The 19032-nt window shown below is 39.5% G+C and overlaps 1 protein-coding gene across 16 annotated transcripts in view; it reads right to left on the bottom strand.

Annotated features, from left to right (window-relative positions):
* KCNMA1 (potassium calcium-activated channel subfamily M alpha 1) overlaps nucleotides 1–19032 on the bottom strand; it is a 710543-nt gene that overhangs the window by 170342 nt on the left and 521169 nt on the right. For 15 of the 16 annotated variants that reach the window (XR_013763654.1, XM_079138788.1, XM_079138796.1 and 12 more), the window contains exon 14: nucleotides 18689–18844. Coding sequence is in view for 15 of the 16 variants with exons in the window: in XM_079138788.1 (XP_078994914.1) it covers nucleotides 18689–18844 (156 nt within the window). In the remaining variant the exon portion in view is untranslated. Of the gene's footprint in view, nucleotides 1–17095; nucleotides 17379–18688; nucleotides 18845–19032 lie in introns of those variants that run through there. The other variant, XM_079138794.1, reaches the window with a different exon arrangement.

Raw genomic sequence — 19032 nt, 5'->3', positions numbered from 1 at the left:
AAAATTATACCCAGTTGAAAGTTTTTATGGGATGCCATTTTTCAAGATGGCAGTTGGATGCTTAAATTGATCTCAGCACCATTTCACTGGTGTCCCAAAGTTTCTTTAAATCAGCCAAATGAGTCAGAAGTTGAAACAGCCTCCTCATGTTGTTCTACCAGGAGATGTCTTGGATGTCACTGTGTTGCAGCTTGCCAAGTTTTGTTATTCACAGCCTCTGATAGAGAGGTGGAACAAGGTCTTGGAAAAGTAGCACCTTGGAAACTGTTTATGAATGCTCGGGCTCACCCCAAGTTGTGCATGGATAGAAGTGGTCCTACTTGGCCTTTGTCAATTTTGACATCCAAACGCCACCCGATCTGATGCTGATGTGGGACGGTCCAAACAGCACTACTAATGCTTGGAAAACTCTACTAATGTTGGAACCAAAGTCCGTAAGACCTGGTATGAACCTGCAACCTAAATCATGCTAAAATAAAATTATTGACATTCTTATAAAATTTAAACAAGACTAAGAAATTCATAATACAATAATCAAAATGTCTAGAATTACCTGACAAGGACCCTACATAGTTGTCACAGAAATTCCCCTGTAACTACAAGAAAATGAATTTTCAAAGAATCAAAGGCAACAATCCTAGATGCCCTTCAACAGATGAATGGATAAAGAAAACGTGGTGTGTGTGTGTATATATACACACACACACACACACACACACACACACACACACACACACACACATATATATATATATATATACACACAATGGAATATTACTCAGCTTTAAAAAAGAATGAAATTATGGCATTTGCTGGTAAAGGGATGGAGTTACAGAATATCATGCTAAGTGAAATAAGTCAAACCCCCCAAAAAATCAAAGGCCAAATGTTTTCTCTGATATGTGGATGCTAATTCACAATAAAGGTGCAGGGAGACAGGGAAGAATAGAGTTACTTTATATTAGGTAGAGGGGAGAGAAATGGGGGAAGGGGAATGAGGGTAGGAATGAGAGTAGAGTTTAAACAGACACTATTACCTCATGTACATATATGACTGCATGGACTGATGTGATCCTGTATATGTATAATCAGAAAAAATGAGAGGTTAAATTTCATTTATGTATGATCTATCAAAATGTATAAATGCATTCTACTGACTTGTACAACAAATTAGAACAAATAAAAAATAATTTAAAAAAGGTAACAGTCCTTTGTTTTTGCTTTTCAAACAAAATTTTGAAAAAAAGAATCAAATGGAAATTCTAGACTTGAAAAAAACAATAATTGAAACAATCATACAATGGACTCAATAACTGATGAAAATTATAGAGGAAAGAAGGAATTGATTTGAACATAAAGCAATATGAACTGTGCAGTTTGAATAATAGAAAGAGAGAGTATTTTTTTAATTGAATAGAGTCTTTGGTTTGGGAGTACATTAGAAAAAGATCCAGAATTTGTGTCTAAAGAATCCCAAGAAGGTGCAAAAAAGTGTATGATGCAGATGAAAATATTCGAAGAAATAATGAATGAAAATTTCTCAAATCTCACCAAAAGACAAACCTCTGAAGTTTAAGAATCTCACAGAACCCCAGTAGGAAAAAAAAAAAAAAAAAAAAAAAACCAAAGGACAGACACAATGTAATCAGACAACAAAAATCTAAAGACAAAGAGGACATCCTGAAAGGAACCAGAGAAAAATGACCCCTTACTTAGACGTGAACAACAACTCACATGATCATGCATTTCTCACCAGAAATAATGGAGGTCAGAAGGAAGTAGAAGAGCATTTTTAAAGTACTAAAAGAAAAGAATTGTCCACCCAGAATTCCACACTCACCAAAAATGTTCTTCAGCAATGAAGCTGAAGAAAAACACTCTTAGATAGTGGAAAACAGTATTTGTCACCAGAAGATTGCTTCAAAGGAATTGATTGTTAAAAAAGAAGCGGTACAGACAGAATGGAAAGAGAAAAAGAAAAAACCTGGAACATTTGGAATAAGTTTAAAAGATCAGTTCCCTTGAGTCCTTTAAAATATGTTTGATGTTTGCAAAAAATTATGACATGGGGTTTTCACTATATGTAAGGGTAACATATAACACATCTACAGCATAAAACAGGGAAGGTAGGGCTGGGGTTGTGGCTCAGTGGTAGAGCACTTGCCTCGTGTGTGTGAGGCACTGGGTTTGAATCTCAGCAACAAAAATAAATAAATAAAATAAGGTATTGTGCCAATCTACAACTGAAAAAAAAATGTATTAAAAAATAAAATAAAATAAAATAGGGGTGGTATCTGGTCCCATAGATAAGTTTTCTACATACCACCAGAAAAGGTAACTCACTAAATCCAAGTATTCTTGTAAAGTTAAATGTATATGCTACAATCCCCAGAGCAACTAGTTGAAAAACTATATAGAGAAGTAAAAGAAATGCTACAGCCAGGGACAGTGGCGCATGCCTGTAATCCCAGCAGCTCGGAAGGCTGAGGCAGGAAGACCTCGAGTTTAAAGCCAAACTCAGCAACTTAGTAAGACCCTAAGCAACTCAGTAAGACCCTGTCTCTAAATCAAATATAAAAAAGTGCTGGGGATGTAGCTCAATGGTTAAGTGCCCCTGGGTTCAATTCCTAGTACCAAAAAAAAAAAAAAAAACTTAAAAAAAACTTCAAATAACCCCAACAAAGAAATGAAAGAGGAAAACCAAAACAAAGTCAAACAAAAGCAAATACAAAATATTAGGCCTGAACCCCAATATATCGATATACTGACAACTGCCTTAGAAATAAGTGGTCTAACACAACCAATTAACAAAGATTCATGCAACAGAATTTTTAAAAATGACTGAAGTACAAGATGTCTACAAGGAAATCACCTAATATTTAAGAATATAGTTTGGCTCAAACTAAAAGGATGGGAAAAGATATACTCTGGACACCTGGGGATGTGGCTCAATGGTAGAGTGCTTGTTTAGCATGCACAAGGCCCTGGGCTCTATCCTCAGCATGGCCGAGCCAGATCCCCACAATCTCACCCCACAACACACACACACAGTTTGAGTGGATATAGTAATATCAGATAAAGTAATTTCAGAGAAAAAGAGAACAAGGATAAACAGGGGCAATATATAATGAAAAAAATGGTAAATTCACTAAGAAAACTCAATAGAAATGTATATAGGTTAAGCATCCTTGATCTGAAAATCTGAAATGCTCCCAAATCTGAAGTTTTTGGAGCACTTATATGTTGCCACAAGAGGAAAATTCCACACCATGAAACTCTGTGTCATGCACAGAATTATTTAAAATATTCTGTAAAATTAGCTTAGGTCATGTATATAAGATGTATACAAAACATAAATAAAGATTGTGTTTAGACTTGGGTCTCGTCCCCAAGATATCTCATTATATATATGCAAATTTTCCGGAATCTGAAAACAAATCTAAAACAAACTGAAATCTAAAACAATCTGAAATCTGGAATAATTATCTGACCATAATTATTTCAGATAAGGGATACTTGACCTGTGTATACTTAACAACAGAGTTTCAAAACATACAATGCACAACCTGACAGAAGTAAAACAGACAAATCCACAATTTGGGGTTGTCTTCAGTACTCTTATCTCAGTAAAAGGTAGGACCAGTAGGCAGAAAATCAGGAAGGGTACAGAAGGACTAACAACACCATTAACCAACTGGCTCTAATTGACATTTATAGAACATTCTACCCAATAACAGCACAGTGCATGATCTTGTTAAACTCAAATGGAACAGTCACTAAAATAGATCATGTTCTGGGCCATGGAAAGGAACTTAACACATTTAAAAGAACAGAAATCATACAAGATAGGTTGTTGTTTCACCATGATAGAATCAGACCACAAATCAATAATAGAAAGCTAAGAGGAATATCTCTAAATAATTGGGAATTAAACACCACCTTCTAAATGATCCATGGATCATAGAAGAAGTCACAAGTAAAATAAGAAAACATTTTAACTGAGTGAAAATGAAAACACAGCATATCAAAACTTACAGAATGCAGCTAATGCAGTGCTTAGAAGGAAAATATATATCATTAAATGACTGAATGAAAAAAAGAAGAATCTCGAATCAGTAATCTTGACTTTATATTAAGAAGTTAGAAGAGAAGAGCAAAATAAAGCCAAAAGAAGCAGAAAGGAAATAAAAATAGTGAAACCAACACATTCTTTGAATAGGTCAGCAGTATTTGTATCTATCTAGTAAAACTGGCAAATAGAGAAGATACAAATTACAAAGTTGGGAATGAAAGGTAGGTTATCACTACCTTTTTGATGCAGACGTCAAAAAGACAGTAATGAAATATTATGAACAACTCTACATACACAGATTAACCCCTTGAAAACCTCAAAGTGCCACAACTCACTCAAGATTAAATGGGTAATCTGAATAGTCCCCTATTAACTTTTTAAGAAATTAAAATTGTATTTAAAAACCTTTGGAAAAAGAAATCCAGACCCAGATGGTTTCATTGATAAATGCTACTGAACATTTAAAGAAAAGAAAAAAAAATCAATTCTACAAAAAATCAATTGCAGAAAATAAAAGGAAGGGAAAATTTTCTCAACCTACTTTATGAAGCCAACGTGATTACTCTCAGGCTAAAATAAGACAAAGACAGTAGAAGAAGCCAACAGACCAATATTCCCTCCCAAACATAAATAAGAAAAAGAAACTCATACAAGTATTAGCAAAACAAATCGACCAAAATACAAGAAAGACCAAGTGGGGTTTATCCTAAAAATACTTGGTGACCCTTTCACTCTTCTGACATCAGTGAATGTAATCTACCCTTTTAACAGGTCAAAGAAGAAAAATATTATCATATCAATTGATGCAGCAAAAACATTTGGCAAAACTCAACATCTATTTGTGTTAAAAAAAAAAAAAAAAAAAACTCTTTTCTTCAACTTCAAGAGAAGGACTTGGACAAAAGATTTACAGCTAACAACACTTAAGGAAGGATTGACTATTTCCCCCCAAGACTCTGAAGGAAGCGATGATGTCCATTCATTCCCACACTCCCTTTTTATTTGTGGGGGGAGGTGCTGGAGATCAAACTCAGGGCCTCACACAGGGAAGGCAAACCCTCTATGGCTGAGCTACACCCCCAACCCCCATTCTTATACTTCTTATTCAACACTGTGCAGGAAGTGCTAGCCAGTGCAATACGGTTGAGGGACGAGGTCAACATAGAAAAACAATGTGTATTTCTACATACCACCATGAACAATTAGAAACCAAATATTTCTTAAGATTCCATTTACAACACTTCAAAAAAAAGAAAAAAAAGTGGGGCTGAGGTTGTGGCTCAGTGGTAGAGCACTTGTCTAGTATGTGAAAGGCCCTGGGTTTGATCCTCAGCACTGCATAAATATAAAATAAAGGTATTATGTCCACCGACAACTAAAACAATTTTTTTTAAAAAAGTGATGCTTAGGTATAAACCTAGCAAAACAAGTACACAATCTTTATATTGAAAACTATAAAAAAGAAGTTAAAGTTGACCTAATGACATAAGTGATCTCAATAAACAGGGAGACTATATTCATTGACTACAAGATGGAGCATAATAAAGGTGTCCATGCTTTCCTTAGTCGGTTTATAGGTTTAATGCAATTCCAATCAAGATATCAGCAGAAATTTTTGTAGATACAGACCACCTGATTTCAAAATTTACATGGAAAAACAAAGACTTGAGAACAGACAAAGCAATTTTGAAAAAGAAAAAAAAAAAAGTACGTTTGGAAGAATCGTACTCCCTAATGCCAATTTAAAGCCACAGAGGACTATTTTTAGATCTTGAAACTTAGAGTTGGTCTGATGGAATTTTGAAATTGCCTGAGGCTAGTATCTCCTTCTTCCTTTCATTTGCTTGCTTTTGGGATGGGGAATGTCTAAAACTTACCCTATGGCTGTCCCCTCATTGTATTGGTCATGCTTTGCCTAACCACAGGGATACATTCTGAGAAACACATCCTTAGGTAATTTCCTTTCTGTGTGAGCACCGCAGAGTGTACTTACACAAACCTACATGGCATCGGTCAATCATGGGACACAACTGCTCCATACAATCAGGAGACCTAGTGCAGGAGAGGTCTGAGGTTGCTGCGAGTATAACACGGCCTATTATTTTACTGTAAACTTTATTTTATTCATAGGCACTAACTCTAAAATAACAATATAAAGTAAAAAAAACAGTAAATATAATACAGAAAACTAATGTTTATTATCAAGTGTTCTATACTGTACTTTGCTATACTTTCATAGGACTGGCAGCATAGTAGGTTTGTCACCATCATCACCACCACAAACATATGAATAATGCGTTCCTCTGCACTGTCACCAACTGATAGGAATTCTTCAGCTCCATCACAGGACCCGCAACACATCTGAAGTTCATCATTAAATAAATGTGTCACTGCATGTGCTTCCTAGTTATCACAGGTCCATAGATGGAGAGGGAGTTTGCCCAGGATGGATCATACCTAAAGTCTTGCCTTCAAGTGATTTAGATAATGACATCTGGAATTTTGAGTTGATGATCATTAGATAAGATTTTGAACTTAAATTGAGGCTGAAGGGCTGAACCTTTGGGGGACCCTGGAGTGGGATGGATGTATTTTGCATGTGGGATGAACGTGGATCTTTGAGGGCCAGAGGACTACGGTAGGCTGAGTAATGGCCCTCAAAGACATCTTCACTCGAATCCCTGGAACCCATGAATGTTTCTTCATATTGCAGATATGATTAAGGATCTGGAGATGGGAGAGATTATCCTGGATATCCAAGTGGGCCCTAAAAGAAGAAGGAGGCAGAGGGAGATTTGACGTAAGAAGAGAAAAGATGTGAAAAGGAAGCAGAAGGCTAGAGGGAGAGAGAAGTATAGTTCAGCAGCCAAGGAATGCACACTGCCTCCAGACGCTAGGGACCGCGAGGAAACAGATCCTCCTCAAGAGCCTGCCATCATCTCCACGCCAGTCCAGGGAAACTCATTTTCAGAGTTCTTGCTGTTGAAGAGGGAAAAGAACAAAACTATGTGGTTTTAAGCAACTAGGGCTGCAACAATGTATTATAGCAGTTGTAGGAAACTAATACATACTATTTTATTTCTCTCGAGTAGGCAGTAGGAGTGCAATTGCTGGGTCATATGATAATCCTGTTTTTAACATTTTGAGAAAAACCTCCAGATTTTTTAAAAAATCAAAAACTTTCCTCTAGGAATGTCAGTGTTAAGAAAATGAAAAGACGAGCTACAGAGTGAGAGAAGAAAATTTCCAAATCCTGTTTCTAACAATACATCTAGAAAATACAAGGAACTATTAAGCTCCACAGTGAAGAACAAAAAAATAAATAAATAAATAAAAAATGGGCTAGGCACTTCACCAAAATGATACCAGATGGCAAATAAGCACACGAAGAGATGTTCAATATCAGTGGCCATTAGGGAAATGCATACTAAAAACCACATGAGATACCATTACACTCCTACTAGAGTGGTTAAAATAAAAAATACTGACAATATCAAGAGCTGACGAGAATGCAGAGAGGCGGCACTCAAGCATTGTTGATGGGAATGATCCATGGCACAAACTTTCTAGAAGACACTCAGGCAGTTTCTTTTTAAAGTTAAACATAAACTTGCTCTATAAACTAGCAATCCTTTTTCTAGGCCTTTACCCTGGAGATCCAAACTTATGTCCACACAAACTTCTACACAAATGTTTATATTAAAACAAATCCCCCCAAACAGGAAGCATCTAAATGCTACCTAATAGATGGATAAATAAATAAACTCTGGCACATCCATAAAATGTCATACCATTCAGTAATAGAAAGGAATGAAGTATTGATACAATGCATCAAAGGAATTATGCTGAAAGAAAGGAGCCCATCTCAAAAGATCACATGCTGCATGGGAGTCACTTATAGGACAGATTTGAAAGCACAGGAACCACAGAGAAACAGAATGGATCAATGGTTACCAGGGGCCAAGGGCGCGGGGGTCTCGCATTGTGACTATGAGAGGGAGGGAATCTGGAGGGTTAAAGCTCTTCTGTAGCCTGATTGCAGTGATATAATGTCTGACTCTACATCCATGTGTTAAAATGCATAGAACTGTATATATACGTGCAGACACAAACACATTTCCCATGTATTAATTTTAAAAATAAAGGTAAAGATACCCCGATGGTTATAGTCCTTTCTGAGTTTAGTGGGGTCACATGTCCTAAACATTTTCCTATAGTGGGGATTGGCCAAAGAAATACTAAGCATGACTGATGTGATCCTGCAATATGTGTAATCAGAAAAATGAGGGATTACATTCTATGTATGATCTGTCAAAATGTATAAATGCATTCTACTGTCATGTACAACTAATTAGAACAAATAAAATTTAAAACAATTTTTTTAAAAACTAAGCAAATGCAATGGAATTTTTCTAGTAACCTTGAGATTTATCACTTGAAAGCTTCGCTGCCTGTCCCCCAATTGAGTTACCTGAATTGAATAGCTTTATGATGATCAGAAGGAGCCTGGGAGCATTAGGGCTAGCAAAACTTTTCATCCTAAAAGTTTCCTTTCTTCCTTTTGTCAACACTGCTTAATCTTCCTGGTTCTTGCCTCTTCTTTGCTGATATCTTTCTTATGCTACAAGTCTACCATAGGGCTCTCTAGCCTACTCTTACCTTCCGAGGTATAGTCATGGTTAAAGTTTTCAATATCTCCCTCAGCAAATATCAACTTCTTTTCTGCTCGGATGCCACACTTGACCTGAGCAAAAATCCTCTCCTGCTAGAGTATGGTGGTCTAAGAAGCTAGAATCACTTGGCTTATGTATGTATGTATGTATGTATGTTTTGGTACTGGGGATTGAACTCAGGGACACTCCACTATTGAGCTACACCCCTTTTTATTTTGAGACAAGGTGTCACTAAGTTGCTGAGGCTGAACTTGAACTTGGGATCCTCCTACCTCAGCCTCCCAAGTTGCTAAAATTACAGGCCTGCACCACCACACCCAGTTGCCTGGGTCTTCTGCAAATAAAAACATCACAGGCAAAATGGGGCAGAATGTGTTTCCTATTTATCACATAGTTGGGTATGGGGGTTAGAAAACGTAGGATATTACTTTGACAAATATTGCAGAATGGTTGTTGGTCTTAGAAGGCATTGACCTGAACATGAACCAAGAATGTATGTACAGTTTAGACATTTCTCTAGGGTAAACAATACATAAACAATATGTAAAACCCTGAATTCAGAACCCAACAACTTGGTGGTTCCAGCTCTGTCTCTCCCCAACCAACTGCACAGCAAGAAGTGCATCGTCTTCTGATTTCTCCCTTCCAAAAGGAGCTGGTAACATGGGTCCTGGTTCTTTCTACTCTACAGTGGAGGAAGGGTCAGAGCCACCATCTCTTTTGCATTTGGCACATTCTGCTTGTGATATTCAGTAACATGATTGTGTATCTAATCAAATAAAAAATAATTTCAGTAAAAATGTGTATGTTCTGATAAAAAAGTGCCATGCAAACCTAGGGTACTCTTATTATTCTAACATTCTTGACAAAACACATACCGTATGAAATCAATGAGTCACCTCAGCTGCATCCCTTCCATGTGCAAATTATCTCAAAGTTCTAAGTTCCTCATTGTCCTGGCCAGATCCACGCTTGGTATCATTTCAACAGAGTTAAGGGACTCTGAGATGTTATTCCTTATGGTTTACACAGCATTTTGAGATTTTTTTCTTTTTTGCTCGAACAATCACTGATAGAGGATAAAGCCTAAGTTTAAAAGCTGGAAGAGCAGCAAGGTCAAGTGGATGCAGCCTGCGAGGCCCAGGTGTATTTCAGGCATGCAGTTCATTAAAGACCAATTATTTCTGAAAGAGCTGAGTTTGATATTTGACCTGAGGCTTGTTTAAGAAGATGGCACTTATTTCACATCAGTGATAGTGTCCTGCCAGCTGATGAGGGCCAGGGAGAGCTGCAGCTTCCCCTGGGTCATCACATTTCATCCAGACTGGTGTGGCTTTTAAGGTTCCATTCTCAACGGGCGCCCAGGTCTGTTTGGATGTTATGTAATCTTTCTGTATTGCCTCCCCCTTTGTTCAGTCCATGCCAAGCGCCAAATAAAAGAATCCATATGTGATTACAGCTCTAAAACCAAAAGGAAAATATTAGACTAAAATATAACATTTTGGGGTTTCTAAGTTTGTTTTACCTTTAATGCTAGGCAGACAGTTTACACAAATCATTTTGCTGCAAAGTAAAGAATAATGAGTTAAATGTGTTCCCTGTCACTATCAATCATGTATGTTTGCCTTTGATTGACCAAACATATAAGACACACAAAATGACTTTCTAATCATGTTAGGGGGAGGGAGGAAAGGGGAAGGGGAGAAGATGGGGGAAGAGAGTTTGAACTTCTTTTATTTTATTCAGAAGTTCCATTGACATTTTCTGGCAATCTTCAAACATGCTGTATGGGCTTCTCTTCGCTAATAATGTTTGCCTTGAGAATTTGTAAAGGTCTAAGAACTCTTTAATTCAATGTTCTAGAAATTACCAGGGCCATGGGGGAACGGAATCCCTGTTAATAGCTCATGGATTACTTCTCTCTTTATTTGAAAGAGTTCTTGGGGAATCTGCTCTACTTCCAGGTGGGCAGGAGTGATCTTCGGCAGAGGCAGTGATGCTGGAGAAGGTCGACATCCTGCGTCACAGTCTCTGATCTGCAGTTTCAAGTAGGAAGAAAAGAGACTGCTTGGTGATGCCGACCTAAATGGGATACTGAGGTTTAGCAAATTCATTTCAATTCATGGGTGTTTATTTTGATTTGTGAATTTAAACAACACACTGACTGGATTTTCTGGCAGTCAAAATGGTTTATACCCAAATCTAACAAGCCTCCATGAAAGCCTTGCCAAGGATTATAAAGCTGTGCTTTCAAGTTTCTCCATTGAGTCAAAGCTCCTTAATTTGGCAATGGAACCACATACAGTAGCAAAGGAAGAAGTCTTCAGAACCAGAATCATACCCAACTGTTAAGTTCCTACTGGTGCTGGACATACCCAGCCATCTGCTCCGCGGGCTAGCCAGCCTGGGCTGAGGCAGGTTCATTCATTCATTTATTAAAAAAAAAACACTGATTTCCTACCATGAGTCTGTTCTTGATCTATGTATTGAGGCTTCCTCAAGTAGCCCCTGGCTTCATAATGCTTCAGCTGCCTCAGGGAAAACAGGCAATAAGCAAGAAGGCCATGAGTGTTGCCAGGGGTGTAGTCAGGGATGCCCATGTAGGGGATGTGGAGGGGAGGGTGATGCCAATTTCTAAAATGCAATTGGGAACTGTTTCCACGCAGAACCCTTATCACCCCAGGAAGCCAAGCGCCACTATGTCCTTCCTAGAGAATATGGGGAAGTGGGACATCTATTCTCTAAGAGGCTGCTCAGAAGCCCCAGAGAACTTTATAAGCTTAATCACCTTTCTTTCTTGATTTTCCTGCATTTTCAGGGAAGCTGCTGAATCATAAAGTGTCCCCCAATAAATGGTAAACATTCTTCACAAATTGGAGGGGCTTGATATTGTGGAGATGTCAATTCTCCCCAAGATCATCCAGAAGCAGATTTCATCACCTGACTTATAAAAACAACAGGAGATCCTGGGGATACTGATAATGTCCTCTTAATCTGCATCCTAGATACCATGGGTGTGTTGAGTTGTGAAGATTTGGCAAATCACATTTTATACATATTTTTATGTATTATATATATGCTTATATATATAATATATACCTTCATATGACTCTTTTAAAAATGTAATTCTAATGTTTTAGAGAATGGTCTCACTAGGAAATTAAAATTACACATGGACAAGAAGGGTTTGACAGAGGAAAGCCAAGCAGCTATTTAGGGAAAGAACATCTCAGTTAGAAGGAACCAGAGCAGGTACAAACCCTAGATCAGTCAAAGGAACTGGGATTGACAGGAGGTGCCAGAGAGCACTCAGGACAGGTGGATAGCTAGGTAGAAGGAACCTGATGCCTAGGACCTGCTGGACATGGTAAGGACTTTATTTTGGTGAGGTGAAACACCACGGAGAGATTTACACAGAGGAATGAGAGAATCTGGTTCATGCTTGAGAAATTGGTTCTCTGGATGCTTTACTGGAGGGAGGGGGTGAGGGGAGAGCAGTAGGAAGGCTGGTGTGATAGTCTTGGAGACAGTGAGTGGTTGGGACCTAACAGCAACAGTGAAGTTGGTGGAAAGTGTTCAGATTCTGGCATAGCTGATATGTTGAACCAAGATTTCCTGCAGAATTGAGTGTAGTGCTTGGGAGGTTGGGGAGTCAAGGATGACTCCAAAGTTTTTAGTTTGAGCAATGGAAAGGGTGGCATTGCCAATAGTAAAGAGGGAAATAGGAGAGAACAGACTGACAGACAAAAACAGGAATGTAATTCTGGATATGTTAAGTCTTAGAAGAGATGGGGCATTCAAAGGGAGATGTTGAGCAGCAGTTGAATAGATGGTACTGGGTTCTGAATGGAGGTATCAGTTGGTATATATCTAAAAGTTATTAGAATAATTGAGATTCCCAAGTGAGTATACATGTATTGGAAGCTGCTTTCTTTTTAAAAATTTTTTTATTTGTTCTAATTTGTTGTGCATGACAGTGGGATGCATTTATTCATTTTGGTAGATTATACATAAAGGAGTAAAAACTCTCATTTTTCCCCCGGTGAGGAATATAAGCAGAAGTTCACTGACATGATGCCATTCATGGTTTGGTGGCACTGTCCATGGGTAGTGGCCAAGCAAGAACACATCTTACTAACTTCCCCATGTAACCCTCTACTCCGGTACTATCAGTGTTCCTTCCTGGAAATGAAGAGCCACCTTGATCCCAGGCTTATCAGTTGATCCACAGAGATCCTCCCATGCAGGCTGAGCTCTGCTTCTGCTATGCCTTCCCCAATCTGATCTGCAGAGCTTACAACCAATAGATAACAAGCATTGCTTACTGTGAAGGTAAATTTTATGTGTTCACTTGACTAAGTCATGAGATGCCCAGATATTTGGTTAAAACATTATTCTGGGTGTGTCTGTGAGAGTATTTCTGGATGAGATTAGCATTTGAATTGGCAGACTGAGTAATGCAGATCACCTCTCCAATGTGGATGGGCTATATCCAATCAAATAGAGGCCTGAAGGGAGCAGAAAGAAGGACAAAGGAGGAATTTGCTCTCTCTGCTTTATACTACCTTGAACTGGGGCATGAGTCTCCTCCTGCCTTTAGATCTGGACTGAAACTTGTACCATCAACTCTCCTGACTCCTTTAGAGTCAGAATGACACTGTACCATTAGCTCTCCATGGTCTCTAGTCGGCAGAGCTTGTGACTAACCTTCATACCATAAGTCAATTCCTTATAATCAATATCTCCCTCCATACTTTGCTCAACAAATTCAACAGGAGTGACATGTTCTAAAAAAATGGGTCAATAGGTGATTAGGTACACTTACACAAAGATGATTATGACATTGCTAGGCAATGTAATCTTAAGGGACTATTAGCACGCAGACAGTGTGAATGAAATGTCGCTACATGGCACAAAGCTGTCTATGCATGTGAGCACAAGCACATGCTATGCATTTTGCTTCTTTAGAGCATCCTAAGGTACTTACTTTCTCCAGGAGCACCTACCTAAGCCATCCCCAGCTTCAGAAATACTTGGTTCAAACTCCACTTAGTTTCACCTACTGATAGCCATGTGTAATACCAATCTCTTCTTGGGAGTCTCATTCATTTCTAATCCTGTCTCAGTCCAGCTTAAGCTAACCCATCACCTGTCTTGAGGCAGTGACTTCTGCCCTTACAGATCTAGCTGGAGAGAAGAGTGAACAAGACCCACAGGATGGGGCTGTGCAAACATGTGCTCACACATCCTCATCATAACAGAAACTTCCTGAAGCTTATGGATGCCTCTTATCCCCGAGGGTGTTGGTATGGTAAGCACACTGGATGGAATATGGATGCTGCCCATGGAATCCTATTGAGTCAACATTTTCTATAAAATGAGTTCCATAAAGTTAGTAAGACTTGAGCTAAGGTGATGGCACTTGTTGAAGATTCCTTTTATCATTTATGTCCTCTTAGTATTATATTCAAGGACACACCTGAAACAGTTTGCTTAGGTTTGAACACCTTAATTTGCCAGTTCCAAGATATATGGCTTCATATAGGTTGCTGCAGTTCTTTAAATTCACAAGTGTGTGCCAATATAAAGTGAGGGTAGGGCCCAGTTTGGATAGGGTCATTATGAGAATGAAATGAAATAATGTGTGTGTAGAATTTGGCACTACACATAATTAAATTATTAAAATTTCTTGATTTATATTTTCAGCTCCTATTTTTATATATGCATATGTTCCAACACACACATATGTAAATATAACCCAAATGAAGTTATTAAATTGATCCCCTTAGTTATGATTAATACAGACTATATAGTGTTCAAAATTTATCTCAATACAGTAACAGCAAAAATGAACAAATGGTTTGTGCATCAAGTCATGCCCCTTCAGCTAATCTACAATCTCAGTAACATGGATTGGATTTCCCTAGTGCTTCCTCATTCAGAAATAGAAATGTGAAAGAGAAATCTGTGTTGTGATCAATACTAACGTTTCACCTACAGATTCGAAATCTTGTGGAATAAGGGGAAAAGATAAGACACATATCACATATTTTCTCCATTCTCATAATGGACTTATTTAACAAGGAAATAATTATGGAGTACATACTATATTCCAGGTGTGTGTGTGTGTGCACATGTGTATGTGTATAAAATGGTAGATGGGCAGAGTTAAAATAGTTGGCAATTTTGAGAATTATTTAAATGTGCTAAATTAGAAGGCTCAGTATAGAATGAAAAACAATTTTAGGAGTTAATTGCTCTTACTGAGTTACACACACACACACACACACACACACACACACACACACAATTTCTCATGTCCTAGTAAGAACTAATCCTAGTAAGAATAACAGCACAATTCATAAAAATGGCAGGTCAAGCTCTAATCTCCAACCCCATATTTGCTAAGTGAAAGTTGAGTATGCAAAAATCAAAAGCTAAAAATCAATGGATTTTAAATTGCATCCAAGTGAAGAAGTCAAGGAGAAAAGTAAGCATGGCCATGGATTCAGGGAGGAGGACATGGCAGAAAGGCTGAGTAAGTCCATTGTACTGGTCTTTGTAGAAGATTCTCCCTGGAACCTGACAAGTCAGTCAACAGAGATCAGATAGTGGTAAAGAAACAGGATGTCCCAGGCCTGGTTGATAATGTAGATGTAGATAAGTCACAAGCACTAGGGCGTTTGCCTGTTGTCCTTAAAGGATCTCAAGGGTGAAAACAAGACCTATTGAACAAAATGCTTAGTCTGTCACTAATAGCTCTGGACGGTGCCAGCACAGAACTCTTCAAAGATATTAGATACAAGGTGAACATGGATTTGTAAATTCCAGCACATCAGGAACTGTAGAGGGCATGCATTGAAGTTTAAATGGGGTAAATTAAGGATGAATAGCCAGAATTTAAAAAATCTTTTACCATGGTCAGAAAGCTTAAAGAATTCACTACTCCTGAAGGAGTGTGTTAAAAATATATATCAATTCCGCTTAGATAAGTTCAGAGATAATGAATCTAAATGAGAGCTAGGTTTTAGGGGGCCAATGACTTGGGGCTCTTGGGTTAGCATTCTGAGTGTGACATTAGTGGGTGGGGATAAGCATTCCCTGTGCATTGACTCCTCTGGGTTGGGCCCCTTTGTAATTCCTGTATGCCAGGAGTCTCTCTCTTGTTCAAGTCTATCTCACTTACTTGGGGTCATGTTTGGCTCTCAGTATATGAAAAAAGCCCAGGGACAGTCTCTGTACTTCTCCACGTGATGCACCTTTGCTATTACTATCTTGCTTCTCTCTCTTGGAGCAAGAGCAGAGTATAATACAGTCTGCAGAGTCAAGAAACAGACACTACCTGCCCAGGGCAAGGGAGAAAGTGAGCTCACACTTTACCTTTGGCTTCCAGAAATGCTAAGTGTTCCCAAAGAATCCAGTGCTGCCAAAGCCTGCTCCCTTCTAGCTCCACCCTCACAGGCCTGGCTGTCCCCATGGAAGTGCTGCTGAATTCTCCACCATAGGATATGGGGCCATTGGGGAAGGAAGTGATTTCTGTAAACAATCATCCATTTATAGATTTCCTTTTCCATCTGCCCCCATCTCCAAATAAAAGTAAGTAAGGGTTTTGTGATCTCTGGATGGAGAGATGATACATATGACTTGCCAAGAAGAATAACATTTATGGTGTTGGCCATGGCAAATTCTAAAAGAGATAAGGATCTGGGACTTAGCTAGTAAATTCACAAAGATGACAATACAGAATGGGGAGTACAAGAATGAGGTTGTCCTTATTCCGGATGGAAAATAAAATAAAATAAAGGAAAGCCTGGTTATCAGCAGGTCATGCACCTTAGTGAATTCCAACTCAATGACCACTTCAATGTCAAAAGGCCATATTCAGAGAGCTACTTCCAAACATGGAGGAGTTGGCCCTGGACAGAAATACTGCAGTAACATAACCCTGGGAGGGAAATGTGTTTTCAGTTACACAAGGGCCCAGTCCAGCCTTTCCCACAGGCTCTTCCTAAATAGGAACTTGGCAATGGGATTAGCAGAGCTGGAGGGGATGTCCTTGGCTTCAGAGGTGAGGCCCATGAGGGTCCTGAGGAAAGTTGGGCAGGCGTTCTCTCTGCTGTAATAGCACTGAAGAATCAGCGTCACATCCACTTTATTAATTTTCTTGACAGGCAGCTCTAGTTACCATGCAGGCACCACAAAATCAAAACATACGCATGTCAAGTGGCCCCATCTGTGGTGGGGCCCTGCCAAGGCCCATGTCACATCAACATGAGGAAGCAGAGCCCAGCTCCTTGGACCACGTGCTCGGTCCCGTGAGCAATCCCCTGCTGGAAGAAAACCACCAGAGTTTGGTTGACGGAGCCAGAAGAGTTCTCTTGGTGACAGTCCTTTATCCTTGGGTCTGGGCTCCCTGCATTGAGTAGAGTCCTGGGAGACACAGCTGCGCCTGGCTTTGGGGCCTGTCTCTAAACACACCACACAGACCTCCCTGCTGCTGACATTTGCATGCCTGCATTGGGTTTCATCCATGCAGGACAACAGCAGCCTGGATTAAAGATGACATTTAAAGGAATGTGATGTCCTTATTTGTAAGTGGGGTCTGAGTTCAGAGTTCTGTTGCTCTTGGGTTTCTGAGGCACAAAATAAGCATAAGAGAAAGAGGTTTTAAATCAAGGTATCAATTACTGTGAGTATGGCTAATGTGATCGAAGGGGCTTCAATACGAATTACTCTTTTAGGAGAGCAACACTAGTTATCTATGGGCTAAATAATCGCCTTTACAATTAGGTGGGTATGAAGGGTAAGGACCTAGAAAAATCCCTGCTCTAAGTGGCACAACTCATAGGTGCTCAGGGTGAGCACCAACACACCTGCCTCCTCCTGTCCACACCCATCCATCTCCTCTACCCCATCCAACACCTCAATAGTGTTGTATACAGCAGTCAAAGCAACAAAAGAATCAAACCTTCAACTTTAGCGTTTCTGACTCCCTCGGCAGAACCTCATTCATTTCTCACCCTGACCAATGCTAATTCTGCTTGTGATAGAGCAGGAAGAAGAATGTCAACCCAGATCTGGAGCTAATTGTCACCAGTACCAAATAAGAAATGCAGACCACAAAGTTTGGCCACTCTGACTGTCTAAGCCAAGAGCAATCCAGGGACAAGGACTAGCATTATGGTTCCTCCACATTCCAGAAGCCTTCTAAGTAAGATTCTATGCTCTGGAAAGACACTCCTGATCAGACCTGGCCTGTGAGGACAGAGTTGGTCCTTTCTCTCCTGGCCTGAGTAGTGGCCAGCAGGTAGTGACCACTCTGGAGACTGTGAAATGACTGCCCAGTCAGCTCTGTGGGATACTGAAGATCAAGGAGATGAAGATGTCCACGCTGCCCCTCTCCTGAGTAAAGGACCCAGTTCATCCTTTCATTATCTATTCAAATAGCCACAGCATGTCAGCCTTGCTGGCCGCCTTGATTGTGCAGAAATAAATAAATGAATTATGTTGTTGGGGTTTGGGCTGCAGCACAAACACATGGTCTGCATTTATCCGCACAGTGAGAGGTCCACCAGCCACTTGATATAAAAGAGCAAAATGATAATTCTTTTCTTTAGGCGCTCTGGTGCCATATGGAATGTATATAAATCATATTTTTGTTTTAACAGCGGAGGCTTTGTTGATAGATAAACATGTGGTTTATCTAAAAAAAGAGAGGATTGTGCTTTGAACAATCATTTAATGGCCGTGGATGTGCCAAATAAAAATAAAAACATAATTTTGAAAGGAGCTGGCCCCTTGCCCAAATCCGTAACAAGGAATTTCTCCTTAACCAAAGTGGTTAAAGCCCGTCGATCTGTTTTGAGTTTAAGCTGTGCTCTCTACTCAACCCCACGACAAATGGAATCCCAGGCTAATGTGCGCTAATAAGACAAGACGTTACCTTTATGAATGACCTCATGGAGAAGAGATTGGCGAGCATCGTGGAGAGGCCTTGAGCCAGGCAGCTCTGGGCTATGAAACCCAACTTCAGCTCCGCGAGACAGATTGCATCATCGCCCTCTTTCCAATTCCAGCTTGGGATGTTTAGCAGATGGGCCTGTGGAAACAAAAACAGGTATGAGACCTCGCTTTGTTACATGTTCAATTGTTCGACGTCTGCTGGGAAATGCAGCGCTGCCTAAGGACTCAGGGTCACTTGGACTTGTCCTTCCTTTCCCTTAGTCCAGTCTGGTGTTCGGTGTTTTGTTCCACACTTCTGCTCATCGGACTTTAGTCTCTCTGCAA

The sequence above is a fragment of the Sciurus vulgaris genome (assembly GCF_902686455.1).
Source record: "Sciurus vulgaris genome assembly, chromosome: 4".
In the NCBI taxonomy this organism is placed as follows: Eukaryota; Metazoa; Chordata; class Mammalia; order Rodentia; family Sciuridae; genus Sciurus; species Sciurus vulgaris.
Note: the sequence above shows the minus strand (reverse complement) of the source record. Positions and strands in the feature narration are given on the sequence as shown.